The sequence below is a fragment of the Copadichromis virginalis genome, linkage group LG16, assembly GCF_057382275.1.
Source record: "Copadichromis virginalis isolate Kocher_CV1m ecotype Utaka linkage group LG16, C_Virginalis_male_GT1.1, whole genome shotgun sequence".
NCBI classification, from domain to species: domain Eukaryota; kingdom Metazoa; phylum Chordata; class Actinopteri; order Cichliformes; family Cichlidae; genus Copadichromis; species Copadichromis virginalis.
Window position 1 is genome coordinate 34287183 of NC_140633.1, and position 22303 is coordinate 34309485.

At 43.4% G+C, this 22303-nt stretch overlaps 1 protein-coding gene across 4 annotated transcripts in view; it reads left to right on the forward strand.

Moving 5' to 3' along the window:
• The window catches only part of hecw2a (HECT, C2 and WW domain containing E3 ubiquitin protein ligase 2a), a 45279-nt gene that overhangs the window by 14577 nt on the left and 8399 nt on the right, over positions 1 to 22303 (forward strand). For 2 of the 4 annotated variants that reach the window (XM_085434512.1, XM_085434513.1), the window contains exons 3-26: positions 641 to 748; positions 977 to 1071; positions 2276 to 2342; positions 2758 to 2927; positions 3246 to 3385; positions 3532 to 3632; positions 3721 to 4574; positions 6079 to 6373; positions 6502 to 6594; positions 6909 to 7059; positions 7876 to 7982; positions 8313 to 8437; positions 9268 to 9453; positions 9540 to 9674; positions 11480 to 11600; positions 11688 to 11784; positions 11930 to 12013; positions 12461 to 12543; positions 14299 to 14419; positions 16072 to 16185; positions 16774 to 16926; positions 19363 to 19461; positions 20034 to 20163; positions 20247 to 20393. In XM_085434512.1, the coding sequence (XP_085290638.1) occupies positions 641 to 748; positions 977 to 1071; positions 2276 to 2342; positions 2758 to 2927; positions 3246 to 3385; positions 3532 to 3632; positions 3721 to 4574; positions 6079 to 6373; positions 6502 to 6594; positions 6909 to 7059; positions 7876 to 7982; positions 8313 to 8437; positions 9268 to 9453; positions 9540 to 9674; positions 11480 to 11600; positions 11688 to 11784; positions 11930 to 12013; positions 12461 to 12543; positions 14299 to 14419; positions 16072 to 16185; positions 16774 to 16926; positions 19363 to 19461; positions 20034 to 20163; positions 20247 to 20393 (3776 nt within the window). The remainder of the gene's footprint in view (positions 1 to 640; positions 749 to 976; positions 1072 to 2275; positions 2343 to 2757; positions 2928 to 3245; positions 3386 to 3531; positions 3633 to 3720; positions 4575 to 6078; positions 6374 to 6501; positions 6595 to 6908; positions 7060 to 7875; positions 7983 to 8312; positions 8438 to 9267; positions 9454 to 9539; positions 9675 to 11479; positions 11601 to 11687; positions 11785 to 11929; positions 12014 to 12460; positions 12544 to 14298; positions 14420 to 16071; positions 16186 to 16773; positions 16927 to 19362; positions 19462 to 20033; positions 20164 to 20246; positions 20394 to 22303) is intronic. The other 2 variants (XM_085434514.1, XM_085434515.1) reach the window with 2 other exon arrangements.

Below are 22303 nucleotides of genomic sequence, written 5' to 3' on the forward strand. Positions count from 1 at the left end.
GCGATCAGTTTAATTTCTGTTGACCTCTAAGACTTAACCCATCTGGATAAGCTGATTACATTTTCCAGACATTTCCTTCCTTGTTGGTAAAACTGTCTGGGGGCGGTGGGGCGTCAGGTCACTTCATATCGATCATAAGGCCGCCAGGACTTCATTACCTTCTCCGGGGTCTTATACCCCAGAGGAGACACCACTTTCCTTGACTAAGCAGACATTCAATGATAAGCTACCTGCCCTCCCCTCCTCGCCTTCCCTTCAGACACACTGGCATGCTCACACACACACTTCCACCAGTCAGCTGAGTTTGGTGCTTCATTAATCTGTGCGCAAAAGTGCTACGTACAGCGGAATTCCCCCTCCCCGTTTTTAACTCAGAGGAAGTTTGGAGTTTGTCCTTCTGTTTGGAGGTTACAGGGAGGCTATTTTGGGAATGGATTTCACTGATTAAAGGCAAACTTGTGTTTTGGAAGACAGAGTCCGCAGACTAAACACGCTGAAAGGCAGAACAGTTTTGCACTGCAGCGGCACAATGCAGAGCATGCTGTTTGATTTAACTCACATTCTTTGGTCTAAAAATAAATGCTGCAAGAGCCGGATGTGTCTAAAGCAAGAGTGAACTAACACATTTACCCTCCTGCAGATGAAACCAGTCCATCCAACGTGTGGGACTGCAAGAACAGAGGGGTGAATGGCACCCAGAAGGGTCAGATCGTGTGGAGGCTCGAGCCCGGGCCCTACTTTATGGAGCGTAAGTTGGTTATTGAAAAGTATCTCTGCACTTCTTGCAGTTCTTGCTATAAAATATTTAAAATGATCTAAATGGCCGCCAGTGATGATTTAGACCTCACTGAGTGTAAAAATTACCTCCAAATCAAAGGAGAACATTTAGAATGAACCTCCAGGTGCAGCTGAGCTTTAAAGATTTTTCCATGTGATGTTTTTAAAGGGCTGTAACTCTTTTTTGCTTCCTCTGCAGCTGAGACAAAGATCTGTTTCAAGTACTACCACGGAGTGAGCGGAGCCCTGAGAGCCACGACCCCGTGCATCACTGTGAAGAACCCAGCAGTCCTGGTGTGTGAGGGAGGGATCGCACTGATCAATCACTCTGAGATTTATACATGTGAAGTCTGGAATATGGTGGGGATAGCTGGTTATGATTATTGTGATTGTAATAGCTCCAACCATAAAACAACAAAACAAACCAGACTTAAATATCATTAATGTCCCCTTCAAGTTCATATCTGCATCCAGCTGTTTCTGTTATTTGTGGATGCTTTCCTGGGATTCCCGTTCTTGGTATTTGTACGTATGTGTGCTGAATTTCGTCCTCTGTATTAAACGTGAACTCTTGAATTTCTGACAAAGCTGCTGCGCAAAGTTGAGATCTTTACAGGAGGATTTTGCAGCAGGACTCCTCTCTAACAGCTCTGAATGGTGTTCCCACGGCCTTCCTGACCGGATGTACCATGTTTCCGCTTGGACATTGTGGAGCTCAAACTACCATTTGATCGCTGAGTCGGAGACATGAAAGTTGAGTCAGTAGGAAATCGTCTGTGAGAGTTTTTTGACAGCAGTAATGGAAACCTACCCTTCTTTACCAGGCGTGGTTCTTTGTCACTTCCTGTTTTTAAAATAAAACCTGAGTTGAAGACTCATGGTTGTGACACACCAGGAGAGAATCCCAGATGCTCAGATGGAAGCGGTCAGAATGGACTTCCAGGATATGACCTAAAGCAAGCAGCAAGCCTGGAAGTGCTCCTTTGAAAGGAAGATCAGCTTTAACTCAGGAGTCGTGGACCTTCTCCAGTTTCTGAAAATAGCAGATGTGGGTGGTTTTTGGATATTTCAGTATGCAGGACTGATTTTGAAGCCATTTATTTCACGTTTCTGCACGTTGAGCTATCAAACAATGAACTGCCTTCATTGGCTCACTGTCTGCCTTAAGAAATCCTGTTATTTATCATTCTCAATAATGGAGCCTCACGGTGGTTTATATGGCATGTTTCATACTTTTCAGTTGATTGATGACTCAATATTGAGTCGTCTGTGACCGTAATCAATCCCACATAAATGCTGAGATTTGGCTCCTCGCTGATGCACTGCTGTCTGCGTTCAGTTCTAATTTATTCCCTCAACCTTCAAAGTCGTGTCCACAGTTATGATTTAAATTCCTGTGAATTCAGTAGGACGTGTGTGTGTGTTTGTGGTCCTTGGAAAATATGTGCTCCATGTGTTTTATAGCATCTAAAGTGTGATGGTGTCTCTTCTATCTCAGGTGGAGGGGCTGGCTGAGCAGGTCGGAGTCGAACATCCTCGTAAACTGATCAGCTTCACTTTGACGGGTGAGTTTAGCAGTTTTGCTAAATGCCTCTTTGCAAATATTTCCAAATCTGGAAGAGCCACACCATAAATCCCAGAACAGATGCTTGGATTTTAACGGAGTGATCCATCTTATCTTCATCTGTGTCTTACAGTCCCTTTGGGAAACACTAGAGTAAACTCAAGTAAACACAGAGGCCTTGGTATTGAAGGGTTTTTTTCCCCACCAGAGAGACTCTGAAGTTTTTATCAGTTTCCCAATGATGATATCAGGTTCAGTTTAATTAGTTTAAAAGAATGGGATGTCCACCTCACTTACCCAAACCACTCGCCTTTGTTAGCCATGATGCATCTGCAGGTCAAGCCGCGCACAAGCAAAGGAGCGAGAACAATCCTTTGCTTTGATATTCGTCTCTCTCGTCATCTGTTTTGTTGCAGACCTGCGTGCTACTGGCCTGAAGAAGGGGATGTTTTTTAATCCTGATCCGTACCTGAAGATGTCAATCCACCCAGGGAAGAGGAGCGTGTTCCCCGTCTTCAGCCATCACGGGCAGGAACGCCGATCAGCTATCATCGCTAACACCACCAACCCCGTCTGGCATGGAGAGGTGACGTCGTTTAAACTTTTTCAAGCTCTTTTTGAATGCTACTTTGCACTACTGTTAATTAAATGCATTTATATTAAAACAGGGGACTATATCATGCCACAGGTTTTGATAGACTGGCATCCAGGATTGGTATTTAATACAGACTGATATTGGTCTGTTTTTGGCTTTTGGCTAACCTAAAGATAAAGTGCCTTGAGTTTTCTGCTTGCACCCCATAATCTCCAGTAAGACTGTCTTTTTGAAATACTTCTAGCATCAAACTCATGATGTGTTTCCCTCTTTCTTTTTTTGCACATCGATGCTTTTGCCTCTCTGCAGAAATACACATTCGTGGCCCTGATGACGGACATCCTCTACATTGAAGTGAAGGACAAGTTTGCCAAGAGCCGGCCGATCATCAAGCGCTTCCTTGGCCAGCTTACGATCCCTGTGCAGCGGCTCATTGAAAAAATACCCGGGTAGGTGGAAAATGTGCAGACACAGGCGAGTAGGAGCTCACTCATAGAGTCACGCACACATAAACAGACCTTCATGTGTACTTTATCTGTGTGTGCAGTGTAAAAGACACACAGGTTTCTCTTTTTTTGCTTCTTTAACTGTGCAGAGTCCAGCCGGTCAGTTTCTCTCTGTGTCGACGCTTGCCCACTGAGCACGTTAGTGGACAGCTGCAGTTCAAAGTTGAGCTCACCTCGACAGGACCGGATGGTAAGTTTGCCTCTCAGCTGTGGTTAAATATTCATGACTTCACACTTTCTTGGAATTTGTTTTCACTAACATGTTCTCCCGGCTGTAGGTGCCTCTCCTGACTCCATCATCGGTGTTTCATCCTTGAATGGAGCTCCAGGGACTCCTTCTGATGATGAAGACCTGCCTCATCACCTTCCAGGCTTGGTCTCAGCAGGCCCCTCTCCTACGGGCTCCCAGGGCTCCCAGGGCACGGGGGAAGGCGCTACCGCAGCCTGTCTGGAAAAGGAGCTGCCTTTCATCGGAGCAGAGGGCAGATTTGGGGATACTGAAAGCATTGCAGGTCATGAAATGCTCCAAGGGTCATTCAGTGAGAGTCTGGATGCTATTGAGGCCCCTAAAGGACCTGGTGAACGACCTCTGGGTGCCGCCTCACCTAAACTGCGCTCTAGTTTCCCGACACACACAAGGCTGAGCGCCATGCTGCATATCGATTCAGACGAGGATGAAGAAAGATCCGGAGCCAATGACATCACTCCGGTACCCCTGTCGCCGCTGCTAATGAACGGAGAGCCTCCTGATGCCCGTGGTACTGATGAAGACGACACTGAGGGGCAGCGGGAGCCTGAGCGACCGGTGGGGTCTGTGTTGGAGGCGGGGCCAGTGGGTGGAGGTGCTAAGGCAGAAGACACAGCCCCCGAGGCCCAGGCTGCCGCAGAGGCCGTTGCTGGCACGGACTTAGAGGATGTTTTGGAGCAGGATGTTTTTCTTGAAGTGGAAGAGGTTCCATTCACAGAGGCTGCGTCCCATGATGCTTTGTCAGAAGGTGGAGACGCTCCTGAGCAAGGAAGGATGGCTGGCGAGGAGCCCTTATCAGAGATCGATAGCTGCTCAATGGCAACAGCCCCCCAGACGGTCTTCTCATCTTCAGACAGCTGTCCAGTCACACTGACCACCGCTGTGGTGCGTTCACGGGAGCAAAATTTACTGCTTTGTTTGAACCATTCCTGCAAAAACATTAAAACACAAAAAGTTATTCATTCCAAACACCAGAAGTATTTGTTGAATTTAGATGCACTTCACACACAAACACAGTGTCACTGCCTAAATCTGCCATCGGGGAGCAAAAGAAGTTAACTTGCTAGCTAAAAGTATATGAGAAACTTACTCAGCTTTTCACACTGCTGATGACTTTATGATCTCAATTGCAATTGGAAGTGTAGACTTTTTTGCCACGTCCTGTTATAATTTGTGGTCATTGCCAAGTTTTTAGCAGCCAGGACTGTCCATATCCAGATGAAACCCCAGTAAGCTTGGTTTGCGTCCTGCGTCCAAATACTGGATGGATATGGCACACTGATGGACATATCTGCTAGTGCATCTAAGAAAACTAAAAGCACAGTCCTCTTGTAATTAAACTCTAAATTTAGATTCTAGTTAAATGTGTTTATTTCTGCTGTAAAATCTGACATTTTAACACAGCAGTCTATAAGGACTGAGTCACATTTGGAGCCAGCCTCCAGTGGCCATTCAAGGAACTGCAGTTTTTAACACTCCCACACTTTTAGAGTGGACAGCTGGTAAGTGTGGAAAGTCTGCTGTACATTTAATTAATTACTAAGTAAAGTTCACCGAGTGTCTGAAAAATTAAGCAAGGAAGTGCCTTTGTCCCCCAGCAGGGGGCGACACCTCTTCTTTTAAAAAGAAGCGTATGGGAAGATGATCCTTTGGCTGGCTTGCACTATAACCACAGCAAACACTTTCTTAAAGAGTTCACGGTCCCAGTTATTTTGTAAATTCAGTCTCATTTAGAATAAAAAAACGAAGATAAGCAGCATGTGCTGGCCCCATCTCTGACGTGCAGTGTTCTTGGCTTCTCGTCAGAGCCACACCTCGATCATTGAGGCTTAGCCAAAGCACATCAGAATATGAACATATATGTCAGATATGACAATATGCCACTGTGGTTAAATCCTCTGAAGAAGAGTTTCTCCATTTGTTTCATTTTTAATGTGCAGCCCAAGTGCCATTAGTTTTCCCGCAGTGCTCAAACAGAACAGCAGGATCTTGTGGTTCTAGTTCTTTTATTAAAGGACACAGAGATCTAATGCACCACTGCCACCCTGCTTTCACTGTCGTGTGGTGGGCTAACAGGCTCATGGAGGTCTTTTGTCTGTCTTGTATTGTCCCTATAGAGATGTTCTGGGAACAGACTGTGAGTGGGAACCAGTGATCTGTTTCCATTTTCCACTGAATTTTTATCACAAATCTTCCATGATTGTTTCTTTTTGAGATGCGACGCCTACGCACTGACACATATTTGCATGGAGTCAAACTTTTGTTGCCCTGGTTACGGAGCCAGCTCTGCCTCATGCCGTGAGATATGGACTCCTTTCATATCTGTATATATGTGACTGAATGATTTTGTGATTATTTTGCCATCTCTTTAAACGCTTATATTTTCTAGGAAGCAGAGGAGGGAGCAGAGACCGCCATAGATCCAGGGGGAGACATAGACTCTGCTGCACCGCCGACCAATCAGGCTGTAGATGGTGAAGGGCAAGGTGCCGCTGCTGAAGCTGAAGCACCGCCGCCGCCACCAACTAGCGAGCAACAGGAGGTGGAGGAGATCAGCGTGAGGAGGCTGAGTCTGCAGGCTGCAGGGGGCGTGGCTGAACAACAGGAAGGCGAGGCAAAGCCATCTGAGGAGGCGGGGTCTGCAGATTCAGAACAAGTTACCACAGAAACAGAAGGAGAGGAAGGTAGTACCGTTTACACAAATCTCCAAAAGTCGGTCACCACAGTTTTTGTTGGACATTACAACCCATGACATTTTCATCCCGAGTTAAAACAAAGTTCCCTCTGTGTGCTGTGTGTTTCCTGTGCTCAGGTGCTCACGTTAATGGACATCCTGTGCGTTCACTTCCTTCTGTGCGTCACGACATCCACCGATACCAACGTGTGGACGAGCCTCTGCCTCCCAGTGAGTGTGTGTGTGTCTGCATGCCCTGTACTGTTCAGTGTGCGGCAGTGTGTGTTTCTATTCACACGACCGTCCCGTGTCCACATCTGTTGTTCACATGCGTCGCACTGAGTCAGCCTGACAAACACTTTGAAACCCCAAATCAGCCACAGAATGACATCATGGATGCAGTGATTCCCGACGTAAACACACATTTATCCATTTTCCTCATTTCAGATTAAAAATTAAATTCCTGAAGTGTGTTACTTTCAACAGTTACATTCAGTTCAAGCCATTAAACACCTGCTTTATCTCCATTTTTAACTGCCTCTCAGACTGGGAGGCCCGGATCGACAGCCATGGGAGGATTTTCTTTGTGGACCACGTCAACAGGACCACCACGTGGCAGCGGCCCACCGGACCTCCTGCCCCACAGGGCCTGACCCGCTCCAACTCCATTCAGCAGATGGAGCAGCTGAACCGCAGGTGGGCTTTGAGGGGAGAAATCATGAACTTTCTCCGAGGACTGGGAGCTTAAGGAGGACCGGGATCTAGATAACGTTAAAGAAATCAGTTTACCCCCCAAGTAACTGTAGTTTAACTCAAGAAATTAACGTCTAATGCAGATAACACAAAAAGTCAATGGCATACAGATGCAAAAGTGGGTGGGTCCTGAGTTAACCTCTTCTTAAATTGCGGTGAGTGATACAAGTAATTATCAGTAAGAGTACAGGATGCCACTGATTGACATGTGACACTGTTAACTACTGAACCAAGGCCTGAAAGCTCCTTGAACACCTTTGTAGATGTTTAATGGGTGACCAAGCTTCAGATTTCTGTCTCTAGAAACTCCCACAGACGTTTTTAATCACTTGTTGTTGATCTAAAGTAAAAGAGATCCAGATGTTTTCAGAAACATATTTTCCTAATGGAAGAAATATTTTCCAGACGGTCCACTGTTTTGGTCTTTTTAGCTTTGAGGTAACAGATAACAGGTAACCTGAAGCATCTGGAAGTGTCCAGTGGTGTGAAGTGGTGCAAATCCTTGATTAAGCCAAGGGTTCCTATCTTTAAATAGAAAGTGGGTTCTAAATAAAACAGTGAGACCGATCTGTGTATGTTGGTGAGACCTGCAGATATCTCTTTGTTTTTGTTTTTTATAATCTGCCTGTTTTTAAGCTAATGTACCTGTGAATAAACAGAAGTTCTCACACTTTCAGAAGAAGAAAGCTTATGCATGCTTCATTGTCTTTGCTTCCTTTGGGGAGCAACTGAAAAGCTAAAGTCACTGTTTGATGACAGATATCAGAGCATCAGGAGGACCATCACCAACAGCGATCGGTCAGAGGAAAGCTCCGTCGACCTGGTTCCTGAACCTGAAAGCGAACTGATGCCACACTCCATTTCTGGTTAGTTCATCTCACAGACAAATGCAGTAATTAAAGGTTTCATTGACGAGAGATTTTACGAGGAAACATTTGTGCAATTAAATGAGTCACCTCTGGAAGATGATTCATCCTCAGAACTGCTACTGGTAGCCATGATACTGTTATTTGTTATGAAGAGATGTGAGAAGAGCAGCTTTCTTTGTCATATCACTCATGCAGAGTTGTAGACGTGTGATTACTAACTGTCTTTAAACTCAGCACGTGCTATTAGAGCGTGTTTTCCTGACATAAGCTGCTGTGGTCGGTTTGGTTGGTGTCTCGGGCTTTGACTGGATGTCGTTTCTGTTTCAGAATACAGACGAGAAAGCGGCGTCGCGCACTCCAGCGGCCGCTCGCGTCTCTCCCTGCTGCTCCAGTCGCCCAGCGCCAAGTTCCTGTGCAGCCCCGACTTCTTCACCGTGCTGCATTCAAACCCTGTCAGTCCAACACACCTGTAGAGCAGATCTAACATACGCAAGGTCACCAAAAACCATTTAGGCTCATGTTTCTGCTTAGCTATCCTAGTTTCAGAAACTAGTAGTTGACAGATTACATCGTCACCTGTTACTTGTTACAGATCGTTTTCTTTTCTTCTGTATATGTATGCCAGCATCAGTGACAAGTGATCAACAACACGTTACAATGAGGTCATCAGAGTCAGGCTGTTTTTCATCTTTTCTTTCTTCCATGCTTCAAACTAAATCTGAGCAAACATCTGGAGTGGAGATGTTGGGAATTACGCACACTCTGTTCTCATTCAGTTAGTCATACTTCCCTGCACAACATCACAATAAAGTGATTAGAAAGAAGAAATTATAAGTGTAGTATTTTAAGAAATGGGCCAGGATCTATAAAGAACTCCAAATATCACATCAGCACATTGACATATTTGGCTGGGGTCATAAGGGACCTCTGTCAGGGTAGTCACTAATATTAGGGATATTGAGACTCTTATAGTCTGCCCCCTTTAGCTCCATGTGATGTGTTGACGTTAGTTTAATCTGTTTCTTCTTCCTCTTATACAACATAAAGATCTTTATAACTTCTGCTTTTTAACTGCTTGAGCTGTTAGAAAACTCCACATTCAACTCCATGTACACTGTTATTTTCAAACCTGATGTACTGATACTGCACTAATCATGTAGGAAAAACCCTGAATAACAGTATGTCTCAGATAAAAAAGGAAAATAGCATCATACCACTGAAATAACCCCACTCTTGTTTCTCTCATTGGTTCTCCTGTCGCTTCCTGATGACCTCCCCTCAGAGTGCCTATCGCATGTTTACGAGCAACACCTGCCTGAAGCACATGATCAGCAAGGTGCGTCGAGACACTCACTTCTTCGAGCGCTACCAGCACAACCGCGACCTCGTCACCTTCCTCAACATGTTCTCCAATAAGCAGCTGGAGCTTCCCCGGGGCTGGGAGATGAAGCACGACCACACTGGGAAGGTATGCCACGCAATGACGCCCGTTTTCACCTTCACTGCGCTGCGTGTGACATTTTCTGATTAGTTTATGTGCGCCTCAACCCTCAGCCTTTCTTCGTGGATCATAACTGTCGCTCCACGACCTTCATCGACCCGCGGCTGCCCCTCCAGAGTTCTCGCTCCACCGGGCTGCTGGCCCACCGCCAGCATCTGAGCCGCCAGCGCAGCCACAGTGCCGGGGAGGTGAGAGACTCGCCATTGCTGCAGAGCACTCATTGCCTGGAGCACGCTTAGGGTTTGCATGTTTAGAGAGGCCAGTTTGAACTCTGAATGTTGGCGTCACCTGTGTTGGAGCCATCAAGGATGCGTCACAGCAGCTTTAATATAGAGTAAAAAGTGCCACAGAAGCTCACTTCTAGTGTATATAACAGCATCTCGTAACAAGAGTCATGTCAAGGTATTATCAAGGTAGTAATGCTCACTATTAGAGGGAGAATCTCAGATGTGTCCAGCTGTGTGAGATTCTGCAGCTGCAGTGTCAAACATAAGGCTCCGAGGTCTCAAATCGGACCCATCTGATGGTTTCTAAGGTGTAAATAGTGCAAAAGAAGAAAGATGGTCTAATTTTTGGACTTTTGTCTTTATTCTGAACCAGCAAGAACGATGTAGAGAGCTGGAGGTCAGTTTGAGAGCCGTCTTAGTGGCAAAGATGTTACCAGTGGCTTGGAGTAATAATAATAATAATACTTTTTATTTTTTGGTGCCTTTTAAAGTACTCAAGGGCCCTGTGCAACACAAAATTAAAAAGAAGACCAATATTGGTGTTGAGGAATCGGGATCCAGTGAAGCTGATGAGAGTAGCTGTAATGTGGTCAGCAAACTGGGTGCAGCCGATGACTCTTGCTGCAGTTCTGTCCCATTTGGAGACGATTGCAGGGTTTTCTGTTTTGGTGGTCCAAAGAAAATTACAATAATTACAATAATTCAAACGAGAGGTGACGAGGGCATGAGCCAGGACTGTGTGACAGTAATATATCAAGGTAAGGTAGTTAAACAAAGGAGAGCCTGCTCGTGACTTTCCTTGTAATGACAGTAGACTAATTGAACTGAAGAAAATATTAAAGAGAAATGAGATGACTTCCTGGGTTAGACTTTGTTTAAAATAAAAAGTGGATATGATAAATGAGAGTGTCGCTCTATTAGTGCTACCTGTGGGGAGAAATCTGAAATGGAAGCATCTGGAATTCAACATGTAAAGGATGCTGAGGATCTAAAATGATGCTCTGTGACACGTGCAGTCATAACGTTTAGCTGTTTTTATGGGGTGAACTCACAGTTTATATCTGCAGTATTAAGACGCTCCAAACTCTCCAGCATCATTGCACCAGGTCTAGACTATTTTGCATACATCTGTTTGCTTCTGACACATGCACATGAAAATGTGTGCGTCTAATGTGATGTAACAGCTTCAACTCTTCAGGGAAGGCTTATGGGAATTTTTGGACATTCTCCCAGAGGCACATTTGTGAGGTCAGACACTGATGTTGGATGAGAAGTCCTGGCTCACAGTCCCCACACCATATTCCCCCCCTCTACTAAACTTTACACTTGACACAATGCAGTCAGACAAGTACCGTCTCCTGGCAACCACCAAACCAAGACTCATCCATCAGACTGCCAGACAGAGAAGCGTTCATCACTACAGAGAACGTGTCTCCAATGCTCTAGAGTCCAGTGGTACCGTGCTTTACAGCATTGCATCTGACACTTGTGTTTGGTAATGTAAGGCTTGGCTGCAGCTCCTTAGCCATGAAAACCTTTTCCATGAAGCCCTCTATGCACATGTCAAGGCAGACGAGCTAATCTGAAGGCCATATGAAGCTTGGAGGTCTGTAGCGTTTGACTTGGCAGAAAGTTGGTAACCTCAGTGCTTTATGCCCCTCAGCAACCGCTGTGTGGGTTTATGTGGTCTACCCCTTTGTGGCTGAGTTGCTGTTGTTCCCAACTGGTGGGTCGGTCCCAGAACTAGGATGCGACCTGAACTGTAGTGTTTACTGTTGTCACAGGTGGTGGATGACTCTCGCCAAACCAACCCACCCGTCCTGCCCCGCCCCTCCAGCACCTTCAGCGGCTCCAGTCGGAGTCAGTACCACGACGTGGTGCCTGTGGGTGAGTCGGACAGACTTACACTTCCACGTGTGGATGCAAGAATAAAGTGAAATCACACATGCTGATTCTCTCCTCTTTTTCTTCCAGCCTACAATGACAAGATAGTGGCGTTTCTACGGCAACCCAATATATTTGAGATCCTGCAGGAAAGGCAGCCTGAGCTCGCCAGGAACCACTCGCTCAAGTATGCCTCTCTCTCAGTCTCCATCTCTGTCTCAGTCCGGCCTCCCGCGCCTCCATTATCGCCATCAGTCAAACTGAACACGTTTAACCTTTAATCTTGATGGACTGCATCTGGTTAGCCCCCTAAAGTGTGTGTGTGTTTGCAGGGAGAAAGTGCAGTTTATTCGCAGCGAGGGAGTCAACGGCTTGGCTCGCCTCTCCAGTGACGCTGACCTCGTCATACTGCTGAGGTGAGTCCTGCAGGTGTGTCTGTGTGGGGACAGAGCCTGCTGGTCAAAATGATCACCACTTATGAAATGTCATAAATTGGTACCTTGTGTCACCTTTTTGCCTCTGAAGTAAAATATTTGTGGACATCACACATGATTATTTGACCTACAAGTAGTATTTACAGTCATAATTATGTGCTGACTCATGTGAAGCGGCTGGCTTTGCAGCCTGCCTGATTTTATATATAAGCAACCCGCAATATTGCATTCCTGCTACCGTGTGTGTGTGTGTGTGTGTGTGTGTGTGTGTGTGTGTGTGTGTGTGTGTGTGTGTGTGTGTGAGGACTAACGCTGCCTGAAGGTGTATCGTTTCCTTTGTGCTGTCTGACAGTGTTCTCTGTGTGTGTGTGTGTGTGTGTGTGTGTGTGTGTGTGTATCTCTTTCTCTCGCTCTCTCTCTCATCTTCAGCTTATTTGAGGAGGAGGTGATGTCATATGTACCGCCATTACTCCACCCAGGTTACTGCCTCTCCTCTCCACAGAGCTCCCCCGGTGAGTCTCTGTCTCACTCCTTGTCTGCATCAGCCCAGCATTTATTAAATTCTCACTTTTATATAATAAAAACTGTAAAATGAAAATGTTCGTGTATATGCTGTCTTACATAATAAACTTTTTTAACGGTTTATAATCAATATACCTAAATTATATGAGTAATGATGAGTAACTACAGCATATTTATGGTGTATTTACTGTGTCATCACAAGTGTAACTTTGACATGTTATGGTGTAGCTCCTGTGCAGTTGTAGTCATTGCAGTAAAATTATGTTGTATCTATGGTGTAATTACCCGCAGCTATGGTGTATCTGCAGTGTAACTGTTCTGTAACTTCTGTCTTGTTACATTGTAACAGCGCAGTAACAATGATGTAACTGTGACGTTGCTAAAGTGTAACAACACTTCTGAGTCTGGATATCTGTTGGTCTAACGTCCAGTCCGGGAGATTTTAGTCTCATGTCTTCTTTCACCATTACCTAGAAAACCTGCTGATCTTGTGATCCCATAATATTTGTAAAGAATGCCTCGGATTTTTGGGAAGGCTGTAAACATGTTTATTTGTGCTTTAAACTTGACTTTTTTTAAATGGGAGTCTGTGGACTGACTCACCTTTAGAGTCAGCCTCAAGTGGCCACTAGAGGAACTGCACTTTTGAGACTTCTGATTGGCTTTATTTGCCTCTGAGGTTCTTGCTTATTCAAAGTAAAAGAGACAGAGAAAGAAAGCGAGAGATGATTTCAAGACAAATCTGTGTTAAGAGCTGCAGATGCTGAACACAGAGCTCACTCTCCTGCCTGGACACTGTGTGTTGATGATTTGGGATTAAAGTAGCATCCTTTAAGATTAATCCCACCACACAAAGTCAGCTGTCCAACCTCAATATTAAGATGAGAATGAGTCTTCATCCTGGTTTCAATCTGGAAACTGTGTCTGTAGTTTTGGTTTTCTTGGCCTTGACTTCCAGTTTCGATCCACGTTCGGATATAAAAGCACCAAGGTACTTTCAGGCTTTAGTTTTTATGTGTGGTTTTATCTGCGCTGACCCACCTTCCATATTTGGAATATATTTTATCCCAAAGCTCCACCAGGCTGTTCATCTCTTTTTCTTCTCCTGCCAGCCCACCGGTGTTGCTAAAACATCCTCCCCCTATGCTGTCGATGCTGAGAGTTTCAGACTTATGCTCCAGCATTTTGTCATAATTCTCTGCAGGATGACACTGAAAGGAGACAGGAACAGATAAAGGGAGCCACACACCCTGATAGAAAACACAAAAAGCTGCAAAGCACTTACCACCTCTCGAAACAATGCATTTAAGAGAAATGTTTCGATAAAAATCCAGCACACTTTATTCAAAGAAGCTTTTTGGAATGCGTCCTTGTCAGACTTGGTTCAAAACAAACATTTTCTTTGCAGCGCTGTTATTAGTGTTTTTCTTTTCACCTCTTTATGCTGAGCTGAGCTCTGATCACTGAGATGTGTATTTGCTCTAAAATTAATAAAAGCTTTAACAGTCTGATACAAAAAAAATCCCCCCAAAACAATCCAGGATTAACCTGCATGCGCTATTTCTGATTGTCTACACAATCACTCAAGCTTTACTCAATTTCTGCTCGGGAACATTCAGATTTAATTTTATTTCTGTCTCCCTGTATCCATTTATCTGTCTTTACATGTCTGTGCTCCTCTTTTTGTTCTTGCTCTGTCTCTTGCTTTGCATTCATTGTGCTTTTTACTGTCATTTACATCTCAGGTACCCAGAGAGCTAATGCCCGCGCCCCGGCTCCCTATAAACGAGATTTTGAGGCCAAACTGAGGAACTTCTATCGAAAGCTGGAGACAAAGGGTTATGGACAGGGACCGGGGAAAGTCAAGTAGGTCTAAAAGCTCCAAAAAGATGAATTAATGAATGCTGATTTCTAAATGAAAATAAAAAATGTTATTTATGAATAAAAACTGCATGTTCTGTTCAAAATCATAAACCGGTAGGAGGGCAAATTAAATTTCAGGAGGCACACCATCACGGGTTTAGCGTTAGGTATAACCCTAAATTTAGGCTTTACATATACACTGCTCAAAAAAGAATTAAAGGAACAGTATGAACATACCTCAGACCTCAATAGGAAAAAAATCATGCTGGATATCAATAATGATATGGACTGGGTAATACGTGAATGTCACATCGTTTGATGGAAATTAAAATGATTGACTTATAGAGGGCTGAATATAAAGAAACCCCAAAAATCAAAGTGAAAAAGTGATACTATTCCATTCTGATGAAATTGAATTGCACCAACTAAAAATAGTACTTCGTAGTTTCTAATGCCCCCATAATCCTAATGAGAGGACGACTGGTGTCCTGGGGGATCTCCTAACAGATCTGGACATCACTGAGCACCTGGTCAGTCTGAGGCAAAGCCTCATGGCATTGGATGGACTCACACAAAATGCTCAAGAGGAGTTCCTGCGAGATGAAGAACAATTCCTTCATCTCGCAGGAACTGCCTGCATACTCTTGCAGTCAGGGCATTTGTCATGCACCAGGAAGAACCCAGGATACAGTGCGTCTAGCATGTGTCTGGCAGTGCTCGTCCTGTTCCTTCCTGCACAAAGGAGCAAATACTGGTCCTGCTGATGTGTTGAGCCTCCTACGGGCCTGTCCAGCTCTCCAAGAGTACCTGCCCATCTCCCGGGATCTCCTCCTGCTCTTGAGCCTGTAATGACGTATTGATCATCACTTTATTTCTAAAGCACTTAAAAAACAACATAACAGCTGACAGAAGTGCTGTACAAGAAATGAGAGAACAAGAATAAAGCAATTAATCAGCTATAAGTTAATTCATAGAACCTAGGGAACATTTGAAATAGTACAGGCACATACGAAGGGTAAGAGTTTAAGACAGATAACAACACTGGATTAAAAGCCAAAGAGAAAATGTCTCTTTTTAAACGAGTTTTAAAGTCAGCAACAAATGAAGACTGCCTGACTCGTTCCACATTTCAGGAGGCAAAACTCCGAAGTCTCTGTCGCCTCTGGATTTATAAAATATCTCTAAAATATTGATGTGCCATCCTGGAGGAGCTGGACTACCTGTGCAACTAGGGTCCAGGTATCACCTCACACTACCAGTAGTGACATTGAACCTAGCCAAATGCAAAACTAGAGGAAAAACAATCAAAAAGAATGAGGAAGGAAAAAATGTCAGTGGCCCCCACCTGTAAAACCGTTTGTGTTGTGGGGGTTGTCTCACTGATGCTCCTCTAGTTCACCTGTTGTTAATTTCATTAACACCCCCTCTGACCATATCAGTATCCCAGAAGTTTAGCTGACTTGATGCTATACTCTGATTAAAAGGTGTTCCTTTAATGTTTTATTTTCAGCAGTGTATTTCAGTCCGGACTATTTTAATCAAAAGATGATTGTATGTTTTCATCGGTAGTGGTTTATAGTTGGCGCTCTGTTTCTATAACCGTGCGTGTGTGTGTGTGTGTGTGTGTGTGTGTGTGTGTGTGTGTGCACCCCCAGGCTCATCATACGCAGAGATCACCTTCTGGAGGACGCCTTTAACCAGATCATGTGCTACTCCCGTAAAGACCTGCAGAGGAGCAAGCTTTACGTCAGCTTTGTAGGCGAGGACGGGTCAGAGAAACACATTTACCTCCATTTCATTGGCGTTACTGTTCTTAATGACACGAGATGTTTGCTCACCTCATGCAGGGTAGAGTTTTCTGTTCTCATCTCAAGTTTCAAAGCATAATGTTTAACGCACATCGCCACAGTGCAGGAATGATTGTTTATAACATCAGCATACAGGATTGCAAAAATGAACTGAACAGGCCCTTCATCGTACCAGCCAAAAACCGAAAATCGACCTCATGTTTCAGTTATTGTTTCACCTGCGCTGACTGTATACATGAGAGAGAGAATCTAGGACCGGAAGAATAACTTAATAAAGCTTTTATAGTCAGTTTAAATAAAACAAAACAAAGGAGACATTGTGTCCCTTTAAAAAAAGGTCAATAGCAGGAAATTAAATGTCACCAAATTTAACAACAAATCATTTTATACGCCTGTACCTGTCTCTTGTTTCCAGTGCAGAAGTATCGTGATTGTGAGGCTGCAAAATCCCATAAACACTAAATGCGTTCCTCCTCTGATCCAATCATCAGCCAAAGTCATCAAGGTTCATATGCATGTGTACTCTCATTTTGTGTGTGTGTGTTGCAGGCTGGACTACAGTGGACCCTCCAGAGAGTTTTTCTTCTTGGTCTCTAGAGAGCTGTTCAACCCATACTATGGGCTGTTTGAATATTCAGCTAATGACACGTACACCGTCCAGATCAGCCCCATGTCTGCCTTCGTGGACAACCACCATGAATGGTGAGGTTTCTGTCAGCCTGTGATCTCTGCCTGCCTGTTTGTTTGTTTGTTGCTGTGTGTGCTCCTGTGCTAAATCTAAGGTGTTAATTTTATCTGTCCTGAATGCTGATCCCAAAATGGAAGCAATTTGTGGAGAGCTGTGTGGAAATTTGGATCAGCAATCTGTCACAACTCAGTTTTTTTGCTCAGTGGCTGTGGATGGATGGAGGTCTGAGTAACATGAACCACAGACTATAGTATTCCTTGCTACATTGCAGATTTATCTGTAAATTTATATTGCCGGAATTTCATTATATCACAGGTTTCTGTTTCTTATACCGGTAGGTATTTTTTTTTATTATTTTAGATTTTAAGTGGTTATAATAGGTTTTATAATAATAATGGATTGCATTTATTTAGCACTTTTCAAGGCACCCAAAGCGCTTTACAATTCCACTATTCATTCACTCACTGATAGAGGCAGGCTACAGTTGTAGCCACAGCTGCCCTGGGGCAGACTGACAGAAGCAAGGCTGCCATATCGCGCCATCGACCCGTCTGGCCATCACCAGTAGGTGAAGTGTCTTGCCCAAGGACACAACGACCGAGAACCGGCAACCTTCCGGTTACAAGACAAACTGCCAACTCTTGAGCCACGATCGCCCCATGAGGTATAAGAGTGTAGGGAGGGTTTATGTGGCTTAAATATATATATAAAGGTATACTGTTTATGTGAAAGCTGGATGCAGCCACCATGATATCGCTCACCGGTTTCAACAACAGTGTGCTGGCTGCTGCCGTGTTACTTTTTTTGGAGCCAGAAGTGACCATATTTAGTATCAGGTAATGTTCACTAGCTTTTTTAGCAAGCTGCCTCTGTAATCTTTTTCAGTGTATCAGACACAGATACTTGGTAGTTAGTGCTAAGAAACAGAAGAATAAAACACTGGTCCATTACATAAAAGAACTGCACCTACCAGTGCTGCCGGTACTTCCTCTGTGTCAGAGATATTTTTTTGTGTATTTCTAAATACACAATATTTGTGTATTTCAAAATGAGTACATTCACTAGAATCAGATCTATCTATCTGATTCTAGTGAATGTACTCATTTTGAACACTGCTATGCAGAATGTGAGCAGAGAGAAAGCGAGAGAATTTGATCTATTTGCTGTCACATACGTTGTAGAATGTGGCTCTGCCTCAATACCTAAACAGGAAAATGAGCACAGTTAGAGGTTGAAGTGGGATATGGCAGGTGGGGGTACCCTAAGATCATTTGTAGTGCTGTGACCACCAATCCAGATCATTCTGGCCCACTTTAACCCCAGAGTATAGCACCATGAATGGTGGACAAGTTATGTGGTTTTTGCTCTTTCATCTCTTTGTAACCGATAAGCACAGATACACCGATAGGATTCTCTTTTATGTGTCATTGTTTCCTCCATTTAGCTTCAAATGTGTTTGATGTTTGAAGGCGTGCAGGGCTGGGAGATAAATACTTCCCTCAAATGTATTAAACCTAAGACAGTAGATACTATAGATATTTATGTAAAGATATGGGGAGTAAAATAAATACTCTAGTAAAGTACAGATACACGGAAATTCTATTTAAGTACACCTGGTGGTCAGGTAGGATGGACTCACTGAGTTTCTTGTTTTTTTTCTTTTTTTGAAGAAGGGTCTTTACTAGAATTTCACTCACCGAACCTTCTTGAATTGCCATGTTATTGACACCATATTTAAAGCAGTTACATCCCTAGATTTAAGCTTTACTAGTATCCAGATAGTGAGTTAGGAGGAAAAATCAACTCTCATGCAGCTGTGATGAAGTTGGGGATTGGTTATAGAGAACAAAACTGTTTTTGTATCAGGCTGTAAACATGTTTATTTTTGCTGTAAAGTTGGACATTTTAACATGGGAGTCTATGGGGACTGACTCACTGCTGGAGCCAGGCTCAAGTGGCCGTTAAAGGAACTGCAGTTTTTGTTCTTTGGGGAAAGTTGTTTGTTATATCGTACATGATTAGAGGCAATTATCAAGCTAAACCTATGTTTGAAAGAACAAAGACAATTTTCTGATGTTATAGAAGTTTCACAACCAGATAGAATCGAGAAGCATCTTTAAAATATGATGCAGATACCAAATTGTTTGTTATCTTCCCTCGTGGTTGGGATTTGTTCTGCCAACTTCAATCTTGTTCTCACAAACCATCTTTAAGATTCTTATTTGTTGTCTCTATTTGTTGGGTCCTCAATCAAGAGAGTTTTAGATATCATAACATGAACATAATGTGTGGAAGGTGCAGCAGACTATGGCACAATGTTTTTGCATCCGCAGGAAAAGATGTAGAATCTGGTTCCTGTGTTGTTTAGACAGTGTGAAAGAAAGCGAGATCACTGCGGTCCTGATGTTGCTGCTGTCTGTATTCACACATATTTTCCATGTTTTATGCAGGTTTCGCTTCAGCGGGCGCATCCTGGGGCTGGCCCTTGTTCATCAGTACCTGCTGGATGCCTTTTTTACCCGTCCTTTCTATAAGGGGCTTCTTCGCATGTAAGTGCCTCAGCCTGCTTCCATTCATTGCAAGTCAGCATTCAGGGTAGCAGCACTTCCTCCCTGACCAAATAAGACCTTGAATGTTTCAGTCAGTCAGCAGCTGTCTGCTTCTCCTGTCAGTAGGAGCAGCACCCTTATTAAGCTTTGTCCAAACAACCTGAAACGCTGCCAAATGTCTGCAATGAGGACAGATGCTGTATTAAATGTGTTCTTAACCTCTCGGGCAGCAGCGATCTGTTCTTAGCTTTATCACCATTAGTGCAGAGATAAGCATTTATCAAATGAAATGTCATATGTTCAGTCCAATATAGTGCTGAATGATCTTAGTATAATCAACAAAGCAAGTGAACGTGCATATTTTCCTGACAGTAATAACATGTGGAATGACCAAGGAATGAAAATTATGCAAAAGCATTCAAAAGATCAGCAAAAGATTTGACACATACCTATGCTTCATCTCCATACTTCGTATGATTAACCTTCAGCCTCACTTGTTAAAATCAGCTGACGATGATTAACGAGCAGGTCATCCCCACCTGTTGACCCCGCTGTGACCCTTATTCATGCAGCCCATGTGACCTGAGTGATCTGGAGTTCCTGGATGAGGAGTTCCATCAGAGTCTGCAGTGGATGAAGGACAATGACATCGAAGACATGCTGGACCTCACCTTCACTGTGAATGAGGAGGTCTTTGGACAGGTGCGTCTTCAGTCTGTGGTGGCGCCCTGGAACAAGAAAAGCAGACCGCAAATTTTATGTGTTATTCCTCTGTAATTCTGCAGATCACAGAGCGAGAGCTTAAGCCGGGTGGGGCTGGCATCCCTGTGTCAGAAAAGAACAAGAAGGAGTATATTGAGCGAATGGTCAAATGGCGCATCGAGAGAGGCGTGGCCCAGCAGACAGAGAGCCTGGTCCGAGGCTTCTACGAGGTACAGTGCCGGTGTTACAAATGTTAGAGGTGTCAAAAAGACAAGATAAACAATGCTAAAATCCTCAAAGGGGTTTTAGGGGCATCCCCAAAATCCAACTAAAGGCCTCAAATAAATGCATAACTAAATAAATAAATACAACTTTATTTGTGTGGCATCTTTCACAACAAAAGTACAGAGAATTCCTCATGTGGGAGGACAAATTTCCAAGGGTATAGGCCTGAAAATTTCTGGATCAGATTTAAAGATTCGTCAGCTGCTTAACAGTTGAAATTCAAATTATATTTATGGATTATCTGAGTGGAAGCATACAGATAAAGAACAAAAATGGGACCCAGGATTGAGCCCTGGGGGATGCCAGAGAGTCTGAGGATGTAGGGGGAGGACAAAGCAAGTCTTGCATCCCTAGTACCAAAACACCATTCAAGGTAGCTTATTAGTTTATGATGGTCAGCCATATCTATATCTGTATTTGATTAGAAAAACTAATTATTAATTTATCTACAGCTTTTTTGGCCATTTTCTGTATAGATATTGTTGTTTTTAGTCTACAATTGTGTGATTAAAAGGGGATCTATCATGCTTAGTTCCATCTTTGCTTGGTCAATCAGTTCATCTTCTGGCTAAAAGAAGCAGTTTTAGCTCTTCCCCATTCTTCTGATTGGCTGCTCCTCGCATGCAGAATGTTTGAATTAGCTGGGAGGAGCTTTTGCACTCTAAACTACCCATATAAGGATATCCCCTTTTTGTGACAACATAGAGATCCAAAAATAATAAAAAAGAGTGTTTAGTTCTGTTTTAACTTTCAGCTTCTGGTTCACAGGGATTAAGAACATGTATATGTATGTATATGAATAACATAAGGGAAAGCATAAAAGGTCCATTTTAAATGTGAAATGGCTTCTTTTTATCTTAAAGTGCTCACGACCGAGACTTTAGATGGCCCGTATGAGCAAGGGGACTGATTTAATGTTTTTATTGGTACCTGAACATAATTTTAAGTACTGACTTGAAAAATGCTTGTGCTTTATTGATGCCATGAGCCCCAGTTAAAATAACAATAAGTACAATTTTCTCCTTTATAGCACATAATAGGTATTATCAACCCCATCGATCAATACCGGTGACACAGTATGGCTGCGTCATTGCAGTAGCTGGCTGAAAATCCTCTTTCTTTTTGAACCAGTGCTAACCCAAATGGACATCTGGCATTTGCAGCAGTGCACGATGATGCAGCTTCAAGTTGAAGGGCTAGATATGCTCACGATAATGCCAAAGGAGCAAATGACAAGTTAGCATTTAAGCGATCTACACTGTGATGTGCTAACTCTTTACTACATGTCTGTGATGTTAGCTCTCTTGTCATTATGGGCATTAAAGTAATTCAATGAAAAAGATTACCTGGAGGTACCTGTTGTGGTGCAGTAATGGCAGCTAAACCTGTACTCAAAATCTTTTGAAATATTGACAAAGCCGAGAATGCTTTCTAGTTAAAGTGCTGGTGTGTTAAGGTTTTAGTTATCCATCTCGCCTGTTTTATCTAGAGGGGTTGTCAGAGTGTTGTTAATCTTATTATTATATGAGAGCATGGATAGCAGCAGTGGTGTAATGTAACTTACATATTTTTCTCACAAGTATTTCTATACTCTGCTACTTTCTACTTCTACTCAACTATATTTTGGATGCAGTATTTGTACTTTTTACTCCAGACCAAGTATTTTTAAGGCTCCACCGCTTCTTATTTTGTAGATTTTTAATATAAGCCTACTCATATATAACTCATATATAATTCTGCATTGGTTATGCCCCAGTAATATGATTCTGCACAATGAGTACTTAGATTATGTTAGATTACATTAGGCACTTTATGTAAACACTCACTGGCCGCTTCAATAAATATTAAGTCTCTT